The sequence below is a fragment of the Xiphophorus hellerii genome, chromosome 4 (assembly GCF_003331165.1).
Source record: "Xiphophorus hellerii strain 12219 chromosome 4, Xiphophorus_hellerii-4.1, whole genome shotgun sequence".
Taxonomy (NCBI): Eukaryota; Metazoa; Chordata; class Actinopteri; order Cyprinodontiformes; family Poeciliidae; genus Xiphophorus; species Xiphophorus hellerii.
The window spans coordinates 18564722-18591533 of NC_045675.1; the positions used below are offsets into that span (position 1 = coordinate 18564722).

At 37.0% G+C, this 26812-nt stretch overlaps 3 protein-coding genes across 4 annotated transcripts in view; 2 read left to right on the forward strand and 1 right to left on the reverse strand.

The window, feature by feature from the left end:
- pde3b (phosphodiesterase 3B) overlaps window positions 1–3331 on the forward strand; it is a 49611-nt gene extending 46280 nt beyond the window's left edge. The window contains exons 15-16 of the mRNA XM_032561208.1: window positions 1687–1936; window positions 2436–3331. Of these exons, the coding sequence (XP_032417099.1) occupies window positions 1687–1936; window positions 2436–2638 (453 nt within the window). The 3' untranslated portion in view covers window positions 2639–3331. The remainder of the gene's footprint in view (window positions 1–1686; window positions 1937–2435) is intronic.
- A 3331-nt stretch (window positions 3332–6662) lies between these two features.
- On the reverse strand, window positions 6663–13120 carry cyp2r1 (cytochrome P450, family 2, subfamily R, polypeptide 1). The gene is made up of 5 exons (XM_032561440.1): window positions 12340–13120; window positions 11775–11916; window positions 11037–11669; window positions 10606–10935; window positions 6663–9702 (listed from the first exon to the last, which is right to left on the reverse strand). The coding sequence occupies exons 1-5, from the start codon at window positions 12574–12576 to the stop codon at window positions 9485–9487; spliced, it is 1560 nt and encodes a 519-aa protein (XP_032417331.1). The 5' UTR covers window positions 12577–13120; the 3' UTR covers window positions 6663–9484.
- A 10042-nt stretch (window positions 13121–23162) lies between these two features.
- calca (calcitonin/calcitonin-related polypeptide, alpha) lies at window positions 23163–26279 on the forward strand. 2 transcript variants are annotated; one of them, XM_032559869.1, is made up of 5 exons: window positions 23163–23261; window positions 23716–23804; window positions 24070–24195; window positions 25239–25414; window positions 25834–26279. In XM_032559869.1, exons 1-5 carry the CDS (start codon window positions 23166–23168, stop codon window positions 25839–25841), a joined length of 495 nt encoding a protein of 164 aa, XP_032415760.1. In that variant the 5' UTR covers window positions 23163–23165; the 3' UTR covers window positions 25842–26279. The 2 variants fall into 2 exon arrangements, with proteins under 2 accessions (XP_032415760.1, XP_032415761.1); XM_032559870.1 differs by lacking the exons at window positions 25239–25414; window positions 25834–26279 and adding an exon at window positions 24711–25035.
- Window positions 26280–26812: the final 533 nt, after the last annotated feature.

Below are 26812 nucleotides of genomic sequence, written 5' to 3' on the forward strand. Positions count from 1 at the left end.
ACATTCCTCAGAGGTTTTCTTTTACATATCAACATAATGACATCACTCTTTCATTGACTGTAGATCCAATATTGGAATCTCTTGTTCCACCACATTCCAAAGCTACTCTTTTGGATTAAAGTGACTGTAGGATTACAATGAACTCATTGTCATGTTCAAGAAATCGGTTTGAGATGTTTTGAGTCAAAGTCACCATCGGTTACACAGTGGTCTGCAACAATAAGTAGACTTTTGTAAACTGTTTAGCTAGATGTAGCTAGAACATATCTCTCACAGCATTAGAACACCACCAGCAGAAACCTGAACCGTTGATGCAAGGCGGGATTGTTTCATGCTTTCATGTTATTTTCTCCCAATTCAGACCCTTCTGTATTAATGTTGCAGCTGAATTCAAAACTCCTAAGACAAGGCAACAAATTTGCAATCTGTCACGTTCCAATTTTGGAGGATTTGCTAATTCTAAAATCAGTTTCCTCTTATTAGCTGATGGGAGTGGCACCCATTGTGGTCTCCTGCTCCTTTAGATAATCTGTTTCAAGATTCAGCTTGTTGTGGGTTTTTATTGGGTTTTTTCTATAAACCAAGGAGATCGATCAGCAGACCAACCCATTAGTTTTGTGCCATTTTCAAAGTGGATGGATGGATGTGAAAAAATTAAAGGCTCAGAAGGCCCTCAGAATGGACTGGATCATGCAGAAGAATTATAAAATCGATTTTCTACATTATGTTGCGGTTATCTCTGTTTCATATATGCTTCCGTTAAACTTTGTAATGACAATATTATGAAGATAATGATGTGTTTGCCTATAGCTTTGGGAATGTTTGACCTTTTCCAAAATAGTTTCTGTTCTGCACAATGAAACTTTAGGAATTGTTTATGAAGAACTTTTGGACTGAATTAGTTTTTCTTTAATTTTAGACCTTTTTTTCTATATTTCATTCCTGAATTATAGGAATGAATGCATATTAACAGACATGATATACTTGGATCTCACCGTTCTCTGCAGTAGAGAAAAAGTAGCGGAAAATTGCTTCTTTTTTATCTTTTACCCTTGCACTTTGCTTACCATTTAAACTTTTGGTGAATTGCGGTAATATTTATTGTTTTGATCCATGAGCGTACACCCACCCCCATCCCATTACAACTAACATTTTTTCTGAATCAACCCTTTGAGAAACCTCGTCATTATCTAAACGTCAATGTTACTACAACGAACTGGAGCAAGCACACAATTCAAAAAAGAAAAACGTAATGGAGAAAGTTAATTGACATCTCTTAATTCCTCTCACAGATAGAAGTCATTTTAAATCTGCCATGTTTGTTCCCCTCTGTTTGATTTCATAGTCTTGATGGACTGAGCTAACTTTTAATCAGGTTTCTCTGTACTCCATAATGAAAGCACAAGAACCTGTAGAACACATATTTGTTTTATTTCAATTAAAAAAACAAAATAATCTACTCTAATTCACAATAGTTAAGTACTATGTTTTGATAGTTTCCCTGGACACTCCCTTATGATCAATAATGGATGGACGTATCAAAACCCATCCCTACCCTGACTATTAGTTAAATAACACCTTAAGAGAAACCTCGAGTCAGATTGAGCAGACCTTGAACACCAGTTTGAATTTCTCATCGTGTGTCTCATTAAAGCAGCTTCTAACTTAAGCTTTTGTTATCTGCAGGGCGATGAAGAAGCAAGGTTAGGATTACCCATCAGCCCCTTCATGGACCGCTCTGCACCGCAGCTGGCCAAGCTACAGGAGTCCTTCATCACCCATATTGTGGGACCTCTCTGTAACTCCTACGATGCTGCCGGTCTCCTTCCTGGTCACTGGGTAAATGAATCGGAATCAGATGAAGAAGATGATGAAGCACAGGAGGACACAGATGAAGAAGATGAGGAAGATGAGTTAGAAGTTGATCTTGGAACAGGTTAGATTTAACAGTCACAGCTCTTTTTTTGATTCTCATTTGATTTGAGGGGCAACTTAATTTTAAAAGCAGCAATGTGGCTTTTGCTTCATTCATCCTTTTAAAGAATATTTTAATATGTATGGCTACTTCTCTTGCTTTTTGGTAACACCTCTAAAACGGAGTAAATGAAGATTGCATCTAAAGCGCTCCACGCCAAAGGAATGCAAAAACTTTAGTCTATGATATCCAGGAACTTAAAGGCCTACATGCTTTTTTCTGATTGGCGAGAAAAATAGGAGGACTTCTCGTGATTGTTGTTACCATGTATTTTAAAAGTGTCACCTGGTGTTCAGTCCTAGTCATTCCATATGAATCTAATGTCATGACACTGACAAGAGTCTGACATTTAATCCATTTTGTTTTATGTTTGTTCATTTTTGCATTGGGAGATTTTTTTCAGTTCCTCACACCAGCATGTATTTCCTTTAAGATGTTTGTTTCCGTTACTCACTTGTAGGAAGGACGAAAGGTCGTCGCAGGTTGTTCAGCTGCATCATGCAGCACCTGACAGAGAACCACAAGGTTTGGAAGAAGATCATTGAGGAGGAGGACAAGAACAAAGAACTTGGCAAACAGCAGCAGCCGGACAGCTTGCCCACCTCCCCGTCAGATGACATCCAGGTCATCCAGGAAGAGGAGGAGGGGGAGGAGCGTCAGTAGCAGGAGGACAAAGTGAATGTGCAAAGCTGCACGAAAAAGCAAAGGAGAAGTTGTGGAAGTACTGAAGTTCTTCAACCATCTGCCTTTTACTGACACAGAGACAGAGAGTCAATAGATGCACATAAAACATACTTTGTTCCCGCTCTATCCTGAACACACACATTAAATGATTCACTGTGCAGACACTCAAATGTTAAAACAGTCACGTCGTTTTTCAGAGAAACAAAAAGGCCTTACTACTGTGAGCGGATCCTTACTGCAACGGTAGGGGCCCAACCCCTATGCACTTTCATCCCATGGAGAGTCAAGTGCAAACAGACATAAAAGCACCAGAACCAAGGGTAAAGGTGCAGAAGAGGACTGTGGAAGGGGGTCCAGCATTAACTTTTCCTCCATGGTGAATTGGCTGTGATGCTGCCTTGAATGCAAAGCGCTTAACACTTAACACCTCCTTTAGGTACAAAGTAGTTCCTGTTTATTTAAAAAAAATTAAACGAAAGGTAGAGGAAAAGTACTGAAGCAGGTGGTATCCTTAGCCCTTACCAAAGTGAACAGTCCGGAAGACAAGAGACTGAAACTGCTTCAGCCTCAGTGTCAAGAAATAGATATATATATGGATATATATCTATCTATATATATATAGATAGATATATACTGTATCTATATATACAGTACAGACCAAAAGTTTGGACACACCTTTTAATTCAATGAGTTTCCTTTATTTTCATGACTATTGACATTGTAGATTCACACTGAAGGCATCAAAACTATGAATAACACATGTGGAAATATGCACTAAACAAAAAAGTGTAAAACAACTGAAAATACCCCTTATATTCTAGTTTCTTCAAAGTAGCAACCTTTTGCTGTGATTACTGCTTTGCACACACTCTGCATTTTCTTGATGAGCTTCAAGAGATCGTCACCTGAAATGGTTTTCACTTCATAGGTGAGCCCTGTCAGGTTAATAAGTGGGATTTCTTGCCTTATAAATAGTCATGAAAATAAAGAAAACCCATTGAATTAGAAGGTGTGTCCAAACTTTTGGTCTGTACTGTATATATAGATAGATATATATCTATCTATCTATATATATATAAATAAAGTAGAATCAAAAAATATATTTATTTTTTGAATATATACATAAGCTGATGTGCCTGTCTGAAACTTTACTAAGTCCATTTTGGCCCAGAGTTTTGGCTTGAGAAGTTTCCTCTCCTTGCTGGTGACACGAAACACTGTATCAGACTCAGTCACAGAGACTTTATTGAAATGTTGACTGATTAATAGCATTATATCTGCATCGTTTTTGATGCTTTTATTCATGTGTACCACCATACTTCCCTCAAGCCCCCCTTAACTCTCTGGTTTTTGTTGAGTTTGAGTGTGACTATTTCTGACTGAAATGTGACAGAGAGAATGAGCAGGGAGAACGAGAGCACATCTTTAAACATGTTAGTGTGTATTTTGCGTGTCTTTGTGTGTCATTTTAGCATTGTTTGATTTCAAATCAGTAAAATGTCCTCTGGCGTTTGACGTGTTGCATTCAGATCAGGAGTGCTGATTCAATGAACGGATTCTTTATGTTCCTTTTGGTTTTTTGATTACAAGTATTTTTTTAAAGGTTACTCAGGATTCATGCAAAGTTGATTAATTATTTTGCAAGAATTTATGTCATTCATATGAAATACACTTTAAAAACTAAAGAAATTTTAAAAAATGGGGGTGATTGAAGTAGTTTGTAATCTCTTAATGAACTTTACTACAAACAGATTCAAGATGATGAAGTCCTCTGTGGTAGAGTTGCAGGCAGAATGTGCTGTCTCTTGGTTTAATTCATACACTGTTTGCAAAATTGTTTTACAACCTCACTGGAGAAGAAAATAATCATGATTGTCACCAGACTGCAAATGTCTTTTCTGCAGCAACATAACAATCAGTCTTGCAGTTGTTGAATAATATAGTAGGTTTTTGTTTCGACATCACACAGGCTAGCAGTTTTTTTTTTTCAACTACTTCACATAAATTATCCTTTTTTTAAAGACTTGTATCCAAACCCACAATTTAGCCAGTGTGTAAAGAAAAGATGCCCTGTTTTAATGTCTCTTTGGTTTTGTTTATATACACAAATATATATATATAGAACATGTAGTGTCACAAGGCAGGTTAAAAACATAGTAATTCTCAATCTGTTTTTCAATTTCTGTCTAAACTCTTGGCATTCCACTTAATATGATATTTTATCAAAGGGAAGGCAGAATTGTTACTTAGGTCTTTTATCACCTTATTAACTCATAATCCCTGCAGAAAATGTTAAGCAAGCTGAGTAATATTTAATGACGGAAAATAAATACCTTTGTGCACATTTTAATACCAAACAAGTGTTTAGCCACTGTACAAAAAGAGTATGTGCATATAAATATATATTTTTGAAATAATCAAATGAATGCATCTGTTTTCTACACGCAGCTGACATCTTGTACATCCTGTAATTATGACCTTTTTGTGTTTCCAGAGTGTTCATCTTTTTCCAAATGTGAAACTTGTGTAGGGAGCAAAGTTTTATTTTCTTCTCTGCTCCAGCCTCACGCCTCCCTCCAATTTTTTTGTACCAATACCACTCTTGTCTCCTCTATTCACTCTCACACTGTTGTATCGCTTGATCCAACTAGTGCCAAACTTTCCCCACATCTTGTCATGTGTTGGCTGTGACGTGCTGATCTTAGACGTTTCTCTCGGCTCCATTGTTGTTTGTGCAAGAGCAACACATAGTGACGGAGGCGAGAGTTCTGACGAGCCCAGTTCTCTCACTTGGAACCGAGCCGGATCAGAAAGCCGTGGTAGCTCCTGACCTGACATTCTAGCTCATTACGTTGTAAATGGTTGTTGACTTCTCACTGTGCAGTTTCCCAAGCCACAGAATCATCTGTGATTGTGCCATAAATACATCTATGAACAGTTGTTACCCTTATGTAGCATCAGTATACGTGCGTTTGTCTAATGTAACCATTCACCCGTATCTTTAATGTGGGACAGGCGATTTTTGTTGTTATTTATAGATGCCATAAAACAACCATCCCTAAAGTATCAGCTGTCCTCATTGATTTTATTGTATTATTTTATTTGGGGTCTTATGGGTATTTGTGTGTCTGTGGGTCCAAACTATACGTTGTTTTGTTATTTTTTATTCCACACCACCTCAAAAAAAAAGAAGAAGCTAATAAGCAATCAAAAACCACAGCCACATATGGGGTTTCACATAGCATCATTTGTTTCAAGAAGTTGTGCGAATCTTATCTTCAGTTTATCAGATTGAACAAGACCCAAATTGTCCTTTTTCGTCCCTTACTTCCATTCCATGTTTTCCCATTCAGTAGTTATGCAGAATGTCAGACAATTAGGAGCTGCCGCTGCTGCAAAGTAAGCAAAACACTGAATGTAAAATTTCCAGTTTCTGGAAGAAGACTGCACATGAAAGAGACATTCAAACTTTTTAGGGTCTGACCTAAAAAGTAACAGACTACAAACGTGTAGCCAGCATTAAAATTCAGAATCAACGTTAATGGCAAAGATTGTGTGCACAAAAATAAGGAATCTGACTCCAGCTTCTTGTCCTTAAAGCATATAGAAATTATACACAAATATACAGTTTAAAGGTAATAAAATAAATGATAAAAGGAACAGTACATGCAAGTGTGTTCACAACCAATTTTCTTTCTATTATAAAGAAAAAGAAAGGAAGAAAAAAAGGATAAAAGAGTTTAAGAAATGCATTTTTTTTAAAAATTATTTCAAGTTTGTTTTCGATAATTTTATTAGTTTTGTTTTGCACTCAAAGCTGCCGGGGTTGAAATTCTGACACTCCTCATGCTGTTGGTCTTTTGTGGATCCTATTGCTGGATACAGAAGTAGAAAGAGGATTGTTGTTTGTAGTTTTCAACAGGTTTCTGACACGCCTCTTAAAGAATCCCAGCCCACTCCTCTTTGGGAAAATGTTCCAAGCTCCTTCATATTTAATAACTCTCTGAGATTGACCTTTATCTTCAGGTCACCCCCACAGTCACGTAAGTCAGGGTTTTGACCAGGTCTGTTAATAGCATTTACTTTGGTCTTCATGATGTATTTCTATCACCAGCAGCAGATAATATTTTGAGTTAATGTCATGTTGGGAACACAAAGCAAAGACTAGACCCAGTTTTGATAATACCTTTTCTTGTAAAATTTTCACATATCTTTCTTTGATTGATTTTAACTCGGCATGATTCCCAGTTGCAACAACCAGATTTTACATTTGGGCCAGTGCTTTTTGGTGTGTAGAGCTCTTCCTTCTTTCTCCGAACAAGCAGTGTCTGTAGCCAAAGACCTGTGGTTTTGTCGTATCCTTTCTAAGGACTTTTTTCGGGAATGGATAATCTTTCTCTTTGATGTTCTTAGGAAGATGCAGTTTGGTTTGAAGGTGTTTTTCCTACAAAGGTGGAATTCTTCCTGGACTGCAGTTCATTTCTGTGCAAAGCTTTAGCAATAGTTTTCATTGAGGTTAAGTCATTCATTTCTGTCTTGGCAGATGTTGTAGGGTCTTTAGACACATCTGTCACTAATTTTCATTACAGGCTCTTTCACCTCCACACTCTGCCAAACTTGTTCCGTGGTTTGCTGCTTTCTTTCAATTTCTTGATGATACATTTCTTTAGTTCTTGACATTTGTAATTGTGTTTTATGTAAATTGAGAAAAACATATTCATGTTAACTTGATTTTTTTCAACTGAGCATTAATGAAATGACAGTCAGTTCTTAAGGCAGCTAAAAAAAATTGAGTTTTGGAGTTGTTTTGTGGAATGACTTCATTTTTGTAGTAAAAAAAAAAAAATAGGCATCCAAAATATATGAAAGATGTTTGAAAAAGATGTGTTAAATATTCTTTATCACCACTTTGGTGCATAATGTGGTTATAAAAGGTGGAACATGAATCAAAGGATATCAGAACCAGCTCCAGGAAGTCTGTTTGGAAATATTTCATTAAGTACTACTTTAAAATACTTCATATTTATAGGTCATCAGTTGTGTTGTGCTGATTCTTTATACAGTGAACACTGCCAGCATACAATACTGTTATTATGGTGGCTAAGAACCACCAATGTTAAAGCAACGTCCTTAACAACGCTAATATTCACAACTACAGCTCACTCTCAACAATATTTTTCTAACTGGTATTCACATGGCAATGTACAAACAGTTCACAGGCTACTCCACAGCTTTGCAAGCAGTAACCAGAATTTTAAAAGTCTGCTTTTCTAACATCCTGCAGTACTTAACTGTGCTGCAATGTTAAGATAAACAATGCTAATCACAGGAAAATTATTATTCTGATCCTTAAGACAAATCATAGAAAATTTTATTTATTTTTTAGGCAATTTCTGGTAAGCTTCATTTTGTTGACTGCTACATTACATGTCACAGCCAAACGTTAGCTATTAGGTAAAATTGAAAAGTTCAACAGAGGTCATGTTTTCTTAGCTTCATATTAGTACAGTGGATGACTACCGTAGTCAAACCTGAGCCTGTGTTGTCTGATGTATGAACCCTGACCTGTGTGTCAGGCATACTTAAGGTAGTTTGGTAACAAGGATCATAACATACTGTCTGCAAACATCTGTAATTTGCATCTGTGATTCAGGTAATTATTCAGTGCTTTGCATCTTGCCTGTCTACCTCTGATTGGAGAAAGATCTAAGAAGCAATTTGAAGTTGGCCTTTTGATGCTTATGAAGTCTAGTTGTAGTCTTTTATGTCTTTTCATTCTATTAAGTTATTAACATTCCTAGTCAAACTGTATTTAGGTGTCCCAGTATATATTTCAAGCAACACATCTATTAAGTATTAGATTCTAGAAACAGTTTGCACTGAACAGTAACTTTGTCACTTCAAGTTAAAGAAGATTTTTTTTTTTTTCTCAGACAACGTGAGCCCGAAGATTATTGAGTTTTCTTCAGGTTACATTCTGTGAAATATTTCTGCTAGTGACGCATCAGAATAGTTGGAGTTGTTAAATTAATAATAACATAGAATTATGAATAACACAAAGGCTCATTTGGGAAAAAATAGCATTTAAGAATAACATTTTTGAAAGAAAAGGAAGAGCAAGTTTATGAATACACACAAAAAAATAAACATGTACACTGCCAGGATTCCAAAAATACAACAAACATGTTACATATAAACACAGTACATTATTAGTACTGATAAGCACCATTTATCAAAAACCAGTATTGCAAAGTCAGTTTCTAGAAATCCATCAGGGTTGCATTTGCTTTCTAAGAGAAAGATTTTCCACATAGCACTATCCCTGGAGAAAGGTTCAGAGTCAGTCCAGATGACGTAAATCTTGGTCTAAAGCCAATTCCAATACACAGTTCAGAACTTTCTTGGAAAGTCCGTTAGTCCCATTTGGCCAGACAAATGCTGTATGAATAGCTGGTGTCATTAATTTCTCCAAAGCTGTCCTACAACATCAGTGATATGACCCATCATTGGTGTACATAATATAAATCATTGACCTAAACCATCGCCGCTGCGCCAAGGTTCACAGGCATTTCGTTTCTGGTTGCAGGAGCTCAGGGAATTAAATCAATAGCCCATCCGTGCTCCCAGGATGTCCATTCAGCTCCTAGTGCCTCCCCGGCTGGTCAAAAGTACTGTGCAAACATGCATATATGCTTATAAAAAAATATATATATCACTTGAATAAACCGATTGTTGTGTTAAGATGTCAGTGGGCATATGGATCACCAAAAGTCCTTTTAGAAGATGAATATGCACAGGTGATTCTGTGCACTGCAGCTGACGAACCTACTTGTGGTAAGGAGTGCCTTCAGAGCATTGAAACCTCTGCTGCCTGCGGATAGCACAAATGGAGTAAGGTTTGGGCTGTAGGGTCATTCCAAGTTTGGGAGTTACAGTTGGAACGGTTCGTGGAGGGAACTGAAGATGAAACCTCTGCAGCAATGTGGTAAAAAATAGGAACATTTCCATTCGGGCCAGCTGCTCACCCACACAGTGACGCCTCCCTGAAAATACAAAATGTGCTCATTTAAACTCATGCTCATGTAGAAATAACTGGAACATGTGGCTACTATGTCCTTAAGTCCAAACAAGTGAAAGTTCATAAAAACATTACAGAAGTTAATCATGTGGGTTTTCAGAGAGAATGAATGAGTGCAACATGTGTAAAAAAAAAAGTTCTCCACATGTGGACATAAACTTATATGATAATACATGCTGGCTGCACAAGTTCACGTGAAGTAGGCAGCATTTACTATTGCAGTATTCACTAACAAGACTGAAGGATGAGCAGAATACTGCAGATTTGTAGTTGAAGATAAATTTTGAATTTTGTTGAGCCAATAATTGTTAAATTATAACCCCACTGAACCCCAAATTACAAAAAATACTGTGATTTAGACCAATTTTAAAGCCTAATCAAAATAGTATAAAAGTAAAAAAAAAATCAGAATGATTGTTTTATAAAAATAGTATTCTGACTTTCAAGTGAAATAAAAAGAGTTGTTTTAGAGAAACAAGGGAGAAAAGAGAAACTTAAGTAAAAAGAGTGATACAAATCTAAAAATTGTAGGTTGCCAGGTGTAACATGCACCTGGCAACTACAGTAAATTGAAGGTAAGAACTAACCTAAAAGCTGCATTCCATTCAGTAATTTTTGCTTTACCTGGTGTTAAGCTAATAAGCAGAGGAAATTTCACAAGAGGCACTTAATTATTTTCCCCACATTGTAAATAGTGACAATGTTTTAGGTGTAATTTACTGTTTAATAGTTTCAGGTAGTTAGTAAAATATTTTATAGCAGAATTTATAAAATGCCTAGAGAAAAAGGCACATTTCCTATAGAAAGTGAATGTTTCTTGAACAAAATCTCAGTTTTTATTTCATAGGAGGAGCACAAGAATACTGACCTAACGAGAACGGAAGGAAGGCCTCACGCCTTATGAAATTGCCACTGTTGTCCAGAAACCTTTCTGGTAAGAAGACTCCTGGTTCGCTCCAGTACTTCTCATCAAAGTGCACTGAGTAGAGGTTTGTGATCACCATGGTTCCTTTAGGAATCGTGTACCCATTGACTTTTGCATCCTGGGAGGTGGCTCGGAAGATACCAAGAGGCACAATGTTGCAGAAGCGAAGGATCTCATGCAGAACAGCCTCCACGTAGGGCATCCTGTGCTTGTCCTCGAGAGAAGGTGGCCTCCCATTGGTCAGCACACTGTCGATCTCTCTGTGCACCCTCTCTTTGCATGGCAAAACAGGGAAAATTACTCATTTGTTCAAAACAGAGAAATGCATTTTGATCAAAACTTCTTGTTTTAATGATGGTACATCTTACACTTACCTTGTATGTTGGGGTAAAGGGCCATGTACAGCATAGCCCAACGCAGGGTGTTGGTTGTGGTCTCTGTGCCGGCGATAATGAGCTCCCCCACGGAATAGATGAGGTTCTCATAAGTAAAAGAACTCCTGGGATCTCCTGCGTTCTGCTCCAACTCGTCCAAATAGGCATCAACATAGTGCCGTGGTGCATGGGGCACCCTGCCTTGGGAAAATCCTATTATAACCTTCTGCAGGAAGTCGTACACCTCAGCAGCATTGTGGAACAGCTTCTGGTGTTTTCCAAAGGGCAGATATTCAATCCATGGAAAAGCGTTGTAGAGGAGAGCCCAGCCGCTGACAGCCAGCTCCACGTTCTCACTGAAGATCTCAATCATATGCTGGAAGTTGCTGTCATCGTAGGTGAAACGCTGGCCAAAGATGATCAGATTGGTGATGTTTGACACGGCGTTGGTTACAAGGTGTTTTGGGTTGAAGGGTTTCCCCTTGTATTTGTCAATAGAATCAACTAAGAACATGCACTCTTCTGTGATTCTTCGCTCAAACAGTTTCTGGCTGCTGCCATAGTAACGGAAAGAGTTGCAGGCCAGCTTGCGATGATCAATCCAGCCTTTCCCGTACTTACAGTTTAGAAGACCTTTGTAAAATGAGAAATAAAAACAAAAGAAGTTGAATTAGTCAAAATCCAACCACTGTCTCATTCTATGAACTTGTGTATGTGAAACATAAATCAGCAGCTTACCACCCATTTTGGTCATTTTATGAAATAGTGGCAGAGAAGGGCGATCAGCAAAAACCTCACTCTGGTGATAAAGGCATTCTTTTACACAATCATAACCATTTAATACCACGGTCATTATGCCTCCCAGGTCAAGACTGAAAATCTGAAAAAGAAACAGGAACATGAAGTCAGTTTTTTTTTTCATTCAGTCACACATATTTAAAAATAGGGCTAAATTAACTAAATGCAAGTTTGTTTTCTTTTGTTTTTTGTAAGTTGTTATTCATACATATAACTATATATGTATATATTATATATTTCAAATAATATAAAAAACCTGCATGGCTAAAAGGATGTCTATGTGGCTTCTTGGGAGGAGATTTTCATTTCTCGGAACTCTCTGATTTGTCAGCTGTCCTGCTCCAATCAAATTCTCCAGTCTGCCAAATGTTAGGGCGAGTCTCCTTTGTTCGTTTCATAGCTAATCCCAAGACTGTGCACGCTCGAAAGTGCGGAGGAGGGTCATGCCCTGCACGGTTTACAAGCGGCCCGCCGCGCAATGCGCTCCAGGGAGTTTGAGTCTTACCTGCCCGTGAACTTCGCTTTGCCTCTTGAGAAAGACGTGCGGCTCAGTGGCGAGAGAAAAAATGTTTCCTATGATTGGAATGGGAGATGGACCGGGAGGAAACCCAGGGGGTCTCCTCTGCTTGACGAGCTGGCGCACCAGCAGGAATGCGAGGAGAACGACAGCCAGGCAGCTCAGAGCGAGCAGCGCCTCCGCGCGCGTCACCGGCATCAGGGACGGAGATTTTAGGGAAACCATTTTTGCGAAATGCTCTCCTGCCTGCTAAAAAACTCCGAACCGACCTCGGTTTCTCCTCCGAGGAACTGAAGCGCATATGTATCATCTTGCATTTATTCTATCCCCCGCCTCTAAGCCCAAGATTGGCCAGAAAGTTAGAGTCAACTGTTGATGAACTTTGTTCTGCTCTTGATCAATAATCTCCCTCAGTTAGATGGTTATGAAGTGGACTTTTTAAAGGTCATTTAAAATTACTAACAACTCTTGCAGTCTATACAGCCACCCCCCTATGTAAACTGTTATTGATAATAAAAATATTTTAGATCTCAAAAGCTGTCATATATCTATAAATTAGTATGACTTAGATAAACATGCAGGCAACAGTGCATGTTCAAAGATTATCAATGGCACATGACATAATACACATCAGACAATTAATTGCACATTTAAATCTATTACTGAGAAAGAAAAAAGAATTAACCTCATGTGCATGTTAAGCAATCCCCGTTTTTGGGATACAATAAGAGCAAAGGATTTTGCAAGGACTTTGGGCGCAGCTTGCTTGAGCGAAAAATGCCTGTGTCAGAAGAAAAGGTGACATAAAAGTGAATTTAAAGGTTCTTGCTGCTTTAAAGTTTTTAAGTAAGCAATAGACTGGTTTTATACCCACATTATTGATTTGTTTGCTACCTTCCTAAAATCATAATAAATACAGCAAAACAAAACAAAACAAAAAAACCTCAAAAGCAATAAATAACTTTGTAAATCTTTCATGACTGAAGTGTTTAAATGTTTTGTATTTGTCAGTGCATAAAACTTAAATTAGCTGGTAATGAACAGAGAAAAATGCAGGTTTTAGGTTGCTTACAGGAAAGCAATTGTGTAAGCTCCAGTTTACTAATCTGAATTTATTACACTGTCAGAAGCAGTTGTTGTTTATCATTACATTGAAGTTGAACAAATTAAATTACCAATAATTGCACACACAAAAAAAAAAAAAAAAAATATGAGCAACACTTTTCTTTAGTGACTAAATATCTAGCTGAACTGCTATTTCTAGGAAGTAGAGGTAGACGTGTTTTGGCTAAACTAAACATCCCTTGGCAAAACACAACAAGGTATTGACGAAAGAAGAGATTTAGCAAGAGTTCTTTGGAAAAGCAAAAATAAACATCAAAATTGTGACTGGACTTTAGGAGAGAAGTCAACATTTTAAAGTCGACATGATTTTAGTTGGAAAAAAAAGTTGCAAAAAAGCTTTGATGTCAGTGACTACAATAAAACCAAAGACAAGTGACACACATTTGTCCTAAAATAATTTTTTGAACATCATGTACTCATGTTGTGCTCATCACAGTCTGGTAACACATAAATATTTTTGCAAGATTTTAACTAATCACTTAAATTAAGGGATAGTACAGATATGTTTTCCTTCTTAGGTGAGTCTTTATGTAAATTAGATTCATTATTTGAAATCATTTTGAAAGGTAACAGCATTTCGGAAAATATTTAATCTATAACTGAGAAAAAAGAATAAAAATGGTATGTAACTCTACCTGAGTAAGTCTGGTTAAATGTTGCCAGGATTTTTGCAAAGATTAGCCCAGTATTCTGCTGCAGGTTGTTTCACCCCAACACAATAGAGGTTAGGCAAGATCAAGCTATACATGCAGAGGTGAAAGGTGAAGGCATGTGCTGCATTCCAGACTTACATGAGTATGCTTAAGGCCAGCAACTCTTCTGAAATGTGAGGACAGGTTGGTGCTGCCTTAGTAAAAAATCAAACAAAAACATGGTGATATTTGAAAAATGCATTTTTTTTAAGCAGACGATTTAAACTGAAAGTGCTTGAAAGGTCTCACACCAAACATCTGCCATGCACTGTGGTTCATTATGATTCATTTCTTATTAGTCGAAGTTGCATCTTTCTGTACTCAGGCAGGTGGTACATTTCTCTTTTTCCATCTTTTCAGATAACCCAAAGGCTCCTGAAGACCTCTCAGTCATTCGGATTTGTAAGGATACTTATTTAGCATATTCTCTCAGATGACTTAGGTTTCTGCCAGCTCTCTGGAATAACATCTGGTTGTCATAATGTGGAGCCAATAACAAGAGCCAAATGCTGAAACAAGACTCTGAGACAAGGATATGACAGAACAGAGTCTAGTTGTGCAGTAACTCTCTTCAAGCAACGAGTGGAGATCTCATTGTGGAGGAAAGAGAAGAGTCAGCGATTATTATGGTGGAGAAGGTATTTGGTGAAACGTCTGAGAGGCAAGTGAGAATGCTCACTTTTACCAGAAAAGCAAAAGCTCCAGTCCACAGATTTATGTTGGTGAATCTATAGGTTGCAATTGAAGAGACAGGAGTTCTTGAAGGAATTAACCGGGAAGTATACATCACCTTCCTGTGCAATTCCACTCAATTAAAATCTCACTTCACAGACAGTCTGGGTTTTCTCCCATTTCTAATTCTTCTGTCCGCCAAACAGAAGGAGAATTGTAATGTTGTAACGCTGATTTTCTGCGCCATTTTAGAATGGTAATCTGTATGGTTTAGAATGGTTTGAGCAACAGCAGTGGAGTAGGTAAACAAAGACGTTCAATCCGCATTGGCCAAATATTTAATTAACATTAACAGCCATCTTGTTCGTTCACTTCTATCTTTACTGAAGGGGACGATTATTTACAGCACAGGCAATTCCCGTTAAACTTCATAGCGCTCAACTGGCACATTACATATGTCACAGCCAAATGTTTTTGACCAGGTAAAATTAAAAAACGTCAACAGAGTCCACGCCTCCAGGAAGCAATCATTTCTCAATAGCGAAGCATCTAGACCCTCTGTGCAAAGCAACTAGCGAAGAACAAGGGGCTGGTTTTTATCATGCTAACTGGGAAGGAGAGTTTCCCCAAGAATCTTTGAGTGATCTGCACAGAAACCCAGGAAAGAATTACCAACATTACATAGACTTAAAGGAACTTACTCAATGAGCTTATATGCTAGGAAACAAAGGCTAAGAGCGCCGTCAATATAGGTCAACAGACTTCAAATCTGAGTCCAGCTTAAAAAGCTTGCAGGAAGAGAGCTGCAATTTCTGTCCTCAAATGCCTCTGTCCTGCAACCTTTTGGCACAGGCTTGCTCCACCACACCTGAATCAAATGATTGGGCTTCCTCCATGGCATCTCAGCAAGTTTTACCAAAAGTCTGGCCATTAACCATTCGTTTCATTTAGGTGTGTTGGGGCACGGATGAATCCAGAAATTTCTGGACAGTGGTACTTGAGGACTGGAGTTGCAGACCCCTGGTTACAGGCAATCAGAAGATAACATCACCAAGAAAAAAGCCACTGGTGTGGGCCTCAACTAAGCATACCTGCTGTGAATTTCACCTGTTGGGAAGAGGAAATGAACAGCGAAGAAAACAAATTTGGAGGGGGAAAAGGTGGGGATAGAGAAATGAAAAATATATAGAGAAAAAAAGTTCACTAAAAACCTAAACCCTTACTCTGGTAAATATAGGTAGGAAAAAATTGCATAGTGTTAGCAGTTTGTGTAATCGACACCTTTACAACATGTTCTCAGTGGTGCATGGACTATTTTTCTTTGAGAAACAAATTCTGGAAAACGCCTTTCGACAAAACTTAGAAGGTTTCCAGCAGGATTCAACACTCTGTTACCTAGAAACTGGAAAACATTAAAAAATGCATTAAAGTTTTGATTTAACTTTAAAAACTACAAAGAAAATGACATTAAATTGTAGACTCAAGTTAAGGAATACAGATGAAACAAGCAGTTTCTGTACCCTGTATAAGAAGACATTATTGTCTTTCTCTCTGTGTTTGATGTTAAATCAAAAGTGCCTTATATTTTAGATCTGTTAGGTTTTACCAAAATGTGTTAAATTCCAGAATAATGAGAAAGACTGTTTTTGAGGAGTTTTTATTATTCTATTAAAGTTCAAAAGTGTATATACACTGAGATTATGATTCTTTAAAAGTCATTTCTAAAGCCCAAATGATGTCCTCACTTTGTAAACTTTTAAAGCATTTGACTTATGCTTTAAAGTCAACTTACATGGAGTTAAAGCTGTGGATGTATTTAGAGTAACTGCCCAATCATTCTGTTTGCTTGAGGGAGAAAAAAAGAAGGATTTCAGGAAAGGAATGTGAATATACAGAAATTTGGTTCATCCTTGAATACAATTTCCAGACAGCGTTATGTAATGGTGAAGTGGAGAACCTGTGTGCAGAGAGGGAGCAAGGAGGGAGACCCTATCTCTGGTAAACATGTTTTATTTATCTAAATAAAACAGTTCATTTAGTTCAAATGTTTTACCTAAATATTGGGAATCCCAAGGGAAATAAAAGAAGAGGAAACTTAAACAGACTAAAATAGAGCAACACTGGCTGGTGGCAACAGGAGGATCAGACTGACTTAGAATATAGTATTTCTTCTTCTTGTCTCAATGAATTGGTAGATTCCAAACAACTGAAAAGAACATACTGCCATCTTGTGCATGTGGGTGTTCAACAGCACATTATCAAACAAATATATTCTCCATATCAACTGTTTCTACGATCGAATACAATAAATACATAAATACAGTAACTCTTTAAGTAAATAAGTTACAACAACATCCAGTTTCCCTTTGGGATCCATAAAGCATTTTTGAACTGAACTGAAATGCTTTTCTAGATACTGTATATGTACGCCTTTTGCCTTCCCAAATTGATAAAATACACATCAATGACCATTTCTTACTTTCCTGCCTTCCTCATGTTTTGTGTCTCATTTCTTCCTCTGCCCTCTCCAGTCTATTTGTACGTGTCCTGCATGTCATAATTAATTAGGATTTCAGACAAAAGATGACAAAGAAACACAGAAATGGGAGCAACTGGGAACATAAAGTAAATTTAACAAACCGGAAGGGAAGGTATTAAAGCTAATACAGAAATTAAGATTTACAGAGACAAAGTTTAAATAAAGACTGCAACTCAGAGCAGTCTTTATTTGTGCAACAAAGCCCTCTGAAATTTCATATTTCAGAGGGCAAAAATGTTTGCATAAAACCTTTGACAAAAGCAAAAGGCCTTGCTTGGATCTGGTGAGTGAATGACAGCCACATCGAAACAAGTCCTGTTCCAACATGGAGTGAAAGGCCTCTCGGAGAAGAAGAAGTCATCACTCCAAAAGCACCATAAAAGGCACATTGCAATTTACCAACACACAACAAAAAAAGATTTTAATTGTTGGAGGTGTAGAATATGTTATGATGAAAATAAAATTGATGTGCTTGGCCATAATTACCATTGTTACACTTGGAGCAGAAAGGAGAAAGCTTTTAGACTGACTGACAAATTGTCCAACATGTAACGCAACCTGAGCAAAACTATATACATCTTTAACATTCATCAGTTTTTAGATGGCAAAAAAACTCTTCTGTGATGGACTGGTAACCTGTCAGAAAATACAATACATACATATACAAGATGTACAATACATTTTACTTGCTGCCTGCTGGGACAGGGTTCAGCTCACTGTGACCCTAAATGAGGTAAAGTGGACAACAAAGAGATTGATGAAAGGAAAATTCTATCTTTTGGTGGTTCCAGTCTTAGGAGTGATAAACACTGCATACCCCACCACAAATCTGCCGCCTACCCCGTAGTTTCACAGGCTGAAACTGGCAACGGCTGAGCAATGATTCCATTTAGAAAGAATTTATTTTCCTGTTTTACTCCAATTTGGACTATGTGTGGTAGTTTTATTATATGGATCTTTTGACAGCAGTGCCTCCCCAATAAATTCTTTCCTATCCAGGAACACTGGAATTACTAAGAGCATGGGGCAAATCTCCTAACAAAGCCTTTCTCCAAACAGACGTGCAGGCCAGAGCCTTTTTTCTAACTACGTAATGGCTGTGGCAGCAACAACAAGAGGACTAGTAATCCCTATGTAACTTCTAGGCAGGTGTTTAAATGTTAGGTTTCTAATGGAAAGCAGCTGTAGCATACTTCACTTGATGACTATCTATTACTTATACATAAGTGTCCATTACAAAGTGCTCTCTTATGTCCCTTAAACACTTTTGAAACTTAGACCGGATTGTTCAGAGTGGGTAGAGGTCCCTTAATCACTTTAAAGCTTTACTAAATACTTATTTCCTGTTTAATCAGCTGGTCAGAATTACAGCCCCTTTACACCAGAATTATCTTCCACACATATTCACTTCTGTATCAGGAGAATAGGCTTTGGTCATTTTGACCAAATATAATAAAGATGTGGCCTGTATCTTTCTGTATAGTATTTCCATGATCTCCTCATGCATGTATGGGTTCTCTCCAGGTACTCTGGACTCCAGGTTTGGACTGGTTTCCTTCCACAGTCCAAACACATGCTATAGATGGATGGATGGATGGTTACAACTAAGCCAGAGTTTATTCTATTACACAGACTACTACTTTTACTCAGAAATGCAAAGCTTCACAATGGAAACAGTTTATGTCAAAAAACATTTCAACTTACAGTTCTTATTATATGCCCTTTTATCAGATTTTAGGCCTCATTCAAAAATTCTGGATTCTTAGAGCCATCAGATAATTGAAGGACCTCTGACTCTTGTTTTTCCTGCTTCAGTGTCACATATTTGTTCTTAAGCCCACGCAAACCTTGACGTTGTTTCTGTTTGGATGAGTTGCCAGTGAATTCAACTGAGACTGTCTCTGACACGTTTTGCAGTGAGTGACGCTGCCCTCTCTGTCAAACCTGCTCTCTTGTGTTGTAATTATTTTTCCAAGCCAATTCATGCCGAACTTCCGGAAATGTGAAAAGTGAGAGCTAATTGCAGATAGCTCAATACTTTTTTCCCCTTGGAATTAATTTTCTGTGCATCAGTTGGTTCTCATTGGTTAGATTATTCAGTGATGAATGGTAGCGTTAGAGTAACATCAAATAAGTACAAAATCCATCTGACTAATTAATGAAGTGCATTACATTCTTGTCTTATAGATGCTTCTGTGTAGTTCTGCAGTGCTGTAATTACATTAAAATTTCTGAGCTCTTAATTCTACTGTTTAGTTTGTATTTCTGGTTCCAGAATTGTTTTGATTCCAGTGTGTCAATGTTATTTATTTTCTCCCATCACAATACGGAAAGAAAACTTCATTCTTTTGTCATTTACAGACTTGACTAGTGTAATGTCACATTATCTGCATGGTTTATTAAGAAGGTTTCCAGTTGATCTGGAACATACCAGCCAAAATCCTACATAGAACTACCAACAGAGACAATATTAATTATTTTCTGGATTCTACATTACAAACACTACTTGTAACATACAAAACCCTCAGTGACGTAGTTCTGACCTGTACATAATAAATTATTAGGCATCTATCCCTCAAGAACATCATGCCCAAATCATTCAGCATGTGTTTGGTTTTTCCTCTCATGTTCAGGACAAAAATGAAAAGTAATGCCATCATTTTCCAACCTCATCACTTATGAAATAAGCTTTTTTAGCTGCATCCTAGATGCTAACATTCTTACTTTTAAAAAAAACTAAATTTAAAAAACAAACATTTTTCTTAGTCAGAAGGTTCTGAAAATTTTGTGACTGTGTAATTTACTATTTTACTATGTACTCCTTACCTTGACCTTTTTTAAAAATCTCTGTAAAATCTTTTGCCTGCAACTCTGTGTTGTGAGCATGCTCAGATGGAAACAAGACAATTACCAATCATTACCAATGGCATGTCTTGCTGAGATGCCTCTCACAATCAGGTTCTAATAGTGTGTGGAGGAGCCAGAGGCTACTTTAGTGCTTCTTTTACATGGCCTGCAGGTCTGCTCAATATCACTAAAAGGCCCATCTACTGAAATGAGTTTTACTTGTGACGTGAAAACTAACATGGAGCCAGAATGCTTTATGAGACATCCTCCACTGTTGTTACATAAGGGGAATTAGAGGAAGGCCTGAAACCAGCAGCAAAGTAAATTGCTTGAAGAAGCTGGATCGACATCAAAGTAAGGATGAAACTTCCCTGTGATGCTATTAGCACACAAATAAACAAGACATAACAAATTAACTCAGCCCAGCAATTACTATTTGACTGACCAACTAATTGCTGTGGTTTTAGATGATCAGTTTTCTCTGACGTGGCAAATTTTACTGAATCATGCGCACATGTTCAATTCCGGAGTCCAGAGCTGTTTAGTACAAAATCTAAATGATGGGATTATTTTCTAATCTGTTTTTTGTTATTATGTGCTTCAAAAAGCCAAGAATTTTTTGTCATCTTTCTATAGCTATCCCAAAGGATTTAAAAGCTTGTCTTTGGACTTTGGCCCTCCAGTCCAAGTACCTCAACATTCATGGGAGAGACAAAGGCTGCTGTTGTTTATTCAGAAGGTCAACTCTGCCCTAAGAATTTTTTTTAGGTGTATGAGGCTCCTCTAATGAAGGGATAGACCAGTGTCAGGTCTAAAATGAGACACACAAAAACATGCCAAAAAGAGTGCTGGACAAACAGACAAACAAAGAACAAAAAATTGTTTACAGTAAAAGAACAAATGGCTCCCTCACAAAAAAGCAAAAATGTTTTACTTTTCTTTTTACCAGTATATAGGAATAAGGCACAACCGTTTGAGCAAGGAACCAATTTCTAATTGAATATCTCTGCACTTGACAATAAGAGGTCTGTCATAAAAATACAATTTGTTACGATCTGTTTTTTGTTGTTGTTGTTTTGTTTTTTAATCTATTTAAAGAATGGATTTTTTATCGCCATCAAGATGATTTTCAAACAGTCATTAGATGAAGCATTTTCATGCAGTAGCTGACCAATTATATCTCTTAAGTCCTGTATGCTCTTAGATTTTTTTAGATCTCTTTGAAGAAATGAGTTTCAGTTCCTGTTCAGCTCAGCGTGACATGATAGCCTCTTTTATCTGAACAGCTTATCTTTTAAAATTTATTTTTAGTCGCTTTGGTGCATTTCTCAGAACAGAATAGGTATAATCAAAACTACTTGTTCAGTCTTCAAATCGTTGTGTCACTTGTGCACATCAGAAAAGCAGTTTTTCATTCCTTTGAGCAAGTTGCAAATGCTTTTGTACATCATGCAAGGGATTATGTGCACTTCTCTGCTTTTCCATACAGTTTAAATGTTTTATGCCATGTTGATCAAAATGTATTTTATGGGTCTCTGTTGAATTATCTCAACCTCCACATCATTTAAGTTTGTAGTATAAATCTTTGCATGAAAAATGCTTGTATATTTACAAATATGTACATATTTGTATATATTTCTAATAGGCTTCTTATGAACCATCAATTGGCATTTATATGACGTATGTAGCCACAACACAATGTCACGTTTCTGACAATAGGATAAGGATTTGGATGGGTTAAACAGTCAGAGGGAAGAAGAAGAGGAAGAGAATTGAGGCTGTGGCAAAGGAGTTAGCAGGCAAACAGAGGAAGAGACAGACGAGGCTGAGGACATCTGCTAGTTTCCATTAATCCAATATAATCAGGATTTGGTTTACATCTCACAACACAATGCTGGTAGATTTCCTCTCATCCTACTCTTCATCCTTTAAACCCAATGGAGAATTTTTCTCAGCATGGAGATTGACGTTATAGGAAAACTGCATTGTAATTCCTACACCACTTCATGTATTATTTTCCTAATGTTTCCTAATTTCTACTTTTGTTATGTGTTTTTTGTATTCTGCAGTCCTGTCTTTTCCTCTCTAGCTTACAATGACATGGTATGTCAGTAAATTACAGTAAAAACATTAATTTGAATCTTGTCAAGTCTCTTGCCACTGACCTCCCACAATTACAATTTACAACATCAAAACCCTACCCATACAGTTTAAAATAAAACATCCCTCCATAGATGACTGTTATATTGACAATATGACTAATCAATTTGACTGTCTTATCCGAACACAATGAAACAAGGAATTGTTATTCTGAAGCACTGACATGTTCATTGACACAGATATTTGCTTTCTAAGTATGTTGAGGAAGAGACTGACGTTTGCAGGTAATCCATTGTGTTTTGCTGTTTGCACAAATTGTTTTGCAAATGTTGAAAATTATATGAGAAATTGACCAAAGTAACTGAGGAAAAACCATAGATAACGGTAAATACATAAACAATTAAATCTGACTAGAATTATGAAATCATCCAGGATTTCACCTCAGACTCAAACAGATTTACACAGCATTTCCTTCCAACTTCATCCTCTCCCTGCTTAGTTCTGGTTATGCTTTGCTATCTCCAAAAGGAAAGCTTGGCTTTCATGACTGAAACTTCTGAAACTGAATTTTAGCTTACCAGTACAATGGCAATTATGAGTTTAAAAACTAGCTAGTTATTTTCACAGGCATAAACATTATTATCTTCCACCCCCTCTTATTCAAAACATTGACACACCTTTGTGATTTGAGACCATGCAGCAAATTATATTTGCATACCAGTTCTCCTTTGCTTGCAATAAATTACACAGGATCTCTGATTGGTTCAAAGCTTTGGGGCAAAGCATTGGATTGTCCAATGACGTATAATCAAGTGTTTACTCAGATATTACAGAAATCCATGTGGGACATATATAAAGCCCTGCACTGTGAGAAAGCACAGCAGATTCACAAGTCACCTCATCGGTTACGACTTCAGACGGTCTATAATCACAAGGTCAGTAAGAAGATAAGATTGTTTACCTTTCATAACTGTTTTTATCATTTGTTGTTTTTACAGCTTGCAATTTTAAATGTGATGCAGCATATTTTGAGGAGCTTGAGTAACTTTCACTGTACAGCAAAACAAAGGGAGGGAAATGTGAATCTGCTGCATTTGTATTATTTGCTTAATTTGTTTAATAGACAAAACCCCATTTAGAGCTATACAACTCTACTGGTCGACTGAGCAACCTCAGAAATCCAGACAGAATGGAGGAGAGAATCAGATTAGGACAAAATGTTAAAATATGAAGAAGCTTAAATCACATTTGAAACTGAAAAAAATAATTTAGTTTTATTTTCTCCAACCAAGCTTATATATGTATATTTTAAATGTCTGTACATTCGAACAAAGTGGAGGTAAAGACTTCTTTGCATGCACCAACAAAGCTGACTGTTTCTCTTTACAGGGAATCATGAGCATGCTTAAACTCAGGACACTCCTTCTCGGTTATGCCCTTTTTTTCTGCCAGACGTCCTCGAATGCGGCACCATCCAGGTGAGAACTGGAGCATGCTTTCTGCAACAGTTAGACATTTTCAGTTAAGTAACTCTGTCAAAAGAGAGTTAAAATATATATTTTTTGAAATCACTGAAATATTAAAACGTCTTCATCTAGATGGAATTGCTTGTGTCTTTAAGATTACAAGTATCACTTAAAGTGGATTATCTTCATTTGAACAAGTTTTTGATCTTTTTACCTAATGTTTATGTCAGAGTCAGAGAGATCAATGCACCAACTGAATGACTGTTTTCTCAACTAGTAAGGAGTCCATGTCAGATGGGGTCACACTATTGAACAAGGATGCTGAAATGTTACTCAGAGCTATCAAAGAGTTCGTGCAGATAACCTCAGATGAACCAGCAAAACAACCAGCTGACGGGGAGAGGTATGGCTTGAATGTTCCAGGTCATCTTTAAATAGTCAATCCTTTCTGTTGATCTAATGAAACGTAACATGGTTCTGTGTACAAGTCCAACAGTTTGAGCTTGGTGATAATTTTGAAGGTATACAACGAGGCTTCTGAAACGTATGGGAGGAATCAGATGGAATGGATGGCCTTCGTTCATTCATGTTAATTAATTAATTCATTCATCCAGTCAGTCAGTCATTCATTGCTGTCACATCAGTTTTACATAGGTTGTTTGCAGTTCAGCATGAGTTTAGAATAATAATGTTTGCATGATGTCAAACATCCCAAAAATATGCATGACAGACAAACCATAGCACAATGGCATAAAAACTAGGCTGTTTCGTTTTGGTTAGCATCATTCACCTTGTAGATTTGTCAGCATGCCTGTATAATATCATATAGAGTTGTTTTGTAAACGCATGTAACCAAAGGTCAATATCTGCATGTTACTGTCCTGTAAGCCTTTGCATGTTTCTTTCCATCTCCAACAGCTGGAATAGACCCGTGTCAAAGCGCTGCACCGGCTTGAGCACATGTGTGCTTGGCAGACTGTCCCAGGATATTCACAAACTGCAAACCTATCCTCGCACTGATGTGGGAGCAGGGACCCCCGGCAAGAGAAGAAGCCTTTCTGAGCTATATGAAAACTACATCAGCACATACAATTGAAGTTCTGAGTTTTACACCAAATGATTGTTATTCGAGTTTGCTTGTTTGTCTCTCTCCATGTGTTTGTGTCACCAACTTAAAATAATAAAAACTAATTTAAAACTGTTGCAAATATATTCGATACAATAAAAAAATTAACAGCTATAATTGGGCCTAGTAGTTGTTTTTTCTTTGTTGCAATTTTTGTTCATTCTTGATGAATTCAACATCCATCATCAAACTGCTTTTATCCCTAACAATGTTGCTGAACATCAAGTTGTATGAAGAATGAAAGGAAACAGGAAAACATGTTATTGCTTGCATTCATTTCATCACAACAGAAATATTCTAACTTTTTTTTTTTTTACAAGCAATTCGACAGCACAAAAACGGGCATGCAACACGGCGACCTGCGTGACGCACCGCTTGGCTGACTTTCTGAGTCGCTCAGGTGGACTTGGACACAGCAACTTTGTTCCCACAAATGTTGGTGCACAAGCATTTGGCAGAAGAAAGCGGCATGGCCTGATGCAAGACCAGATACATGGTATGTTAGTAATATATTTTTCTAAAAGAGATAATCATGTAGTGTAAAGAATAGGAAATTTATCTTCTTGAAGATATAGGTGAGTTTGGATTAACTATTTATTTACCTGTTGCTATTCATTTAGGGACTTCTATGATATCGTCTTCTTGTCTTTTCCAGTTTGAAGAGTGGCCAAGAGAAATACTATTAAAATAAATCTTTGATATTGTTGTTTTTTTTTTAAAATCAGATATGTTTACAAACATTTGATCCTATCCATCTAAAATGAACCTAAAAAAAAAAAAAATCTACACCAACATTCTGACTTTACTGCACTTTTACAACTAAATTTATGGATGCTTTTAGTTGCAAACTGTTGCAAACTGTTGCACCCTTCAGCAAAAATCTAAAACTTTTCTTCTTTTTTCCCCTCTCTTTAGCTCAATAGATCAGGCTTATCTTCAGAGACAAAACTCCATCATCGTCTAGTCACGGTAGAAGCACCTTAAGAAGAAGCAGCAGTTCATTCCAGAAACTATCCTTCACAAACATGGAGATGTGTCTTTCATTTAACTAAATGGTCTGCTAGTAATTAGAAAACAAAGCTGCTTAGAGTGACAAAAGCTGACTCATTTTCTCTGCCTTGACCTCTGGCTCATCTGCATTTCTGACCCGTTGCTGCTGTGTTACAGTGTGTCGAAATGGAAATGCTAAACGTTGCATCTGTGTTACTGACACAAATGTTAACAAATGTTCTGTGGCTGTTTCTGAACATTGATGTGAAACTCTTTCATTTTACTGTGGATGAGATAAATTACCTGTGAAAGATAAATGTTGGAATAATTGTAACTGGGGAGTAGGAATAAATAGTATTTTAGCTACTGTGTGACTGCATTGAATGAATTTTAGATCTGATTTAACCATTTATGTCAATTCATATTAAAAAGGTACAGACAGAGAATGAAACAGAGAACATCAACAGTTAATATATGTTATATGCAAACTTGTAATGTAAACCTTGAACTGTAGATTGTAGGGAAATGAACATGTCTCTCATTTTGCTTTCTAGTGGTTACAGTAAGTTACTACTTTTATATTAAATTCCACTGTGAACAATAAAAATCACCTTAACTAAGAGGTATGTCTAACTTTGCAGAATTATGTATAAAAGATCATTTGTACGATGATAAATTGATGATTGCATAAAGTTTAAACCAGAAGTGTTCAAAATATGAAATAAAAACAGACATAAACATTTTTATCTTAATATCTGAAGTTAAATCAGACCAAATAGCCCTTAATTTAGATAAATCAGAATAATGAGAGAAATAATATGTCATATATACTGTATATTAATGTCTTCAAAAGAGGATTACATACATCTCATTTGTATTTGGTAGCATTGCCTTTGAATTGTAT

What these genes read in the sequence shown, in the direction of transcription:
- cyp2r1 (XM_032561440.1), bottom strand. Translation starts at nt 12,576, where the DNA reads ATGGTTTCCCTAAAATCTCCGTCCCTGATGCCGGTGACGCGCGCGGAG. An exon ending in AAAGCGAAGTTCACGGGCAG is followed by an intron (nt 11,917 to 12,339) that starts GTAAGACTCAAA and finishes TTTCTTTTTCAG; the next exon opens with ATTTTCAGTCTTGACCTGGG. An exon ending in TAAAATGACCAAAATGGGTG is followed by an intron (nt 11,670 to 11,774) that starts GTAAGCTGCTGA and finishes CATTTTACAAAG; the next exon opens with GTCTTCTAAACTGTAAGTAC.
- calca (XM_032559869.1), top strand. Translation starts at nt 23,166, where the DNA reads ATGTGGGACATATATAAAGCCCTGCACTGTGAGAAAGCACAGCAGATT. An exon ending in AGACGGTCTATAATCACAAG is followed by an intron (nt 23,262 to 23,715) that starts GTCAGTAAGAAG and finishes TTCTCTTTACAG; the next exon opens with GGAATCATGAGCATGCTTAA. An exon ending in CAACCAGCTGACGGGGAGAG is followed by an intron (nt 24,196 to 25,238) that starts GTATGGCTTGAA and finishes TTTTTTTACAAG; the next exon opens with CAATTCGACAGCACAAAAAC.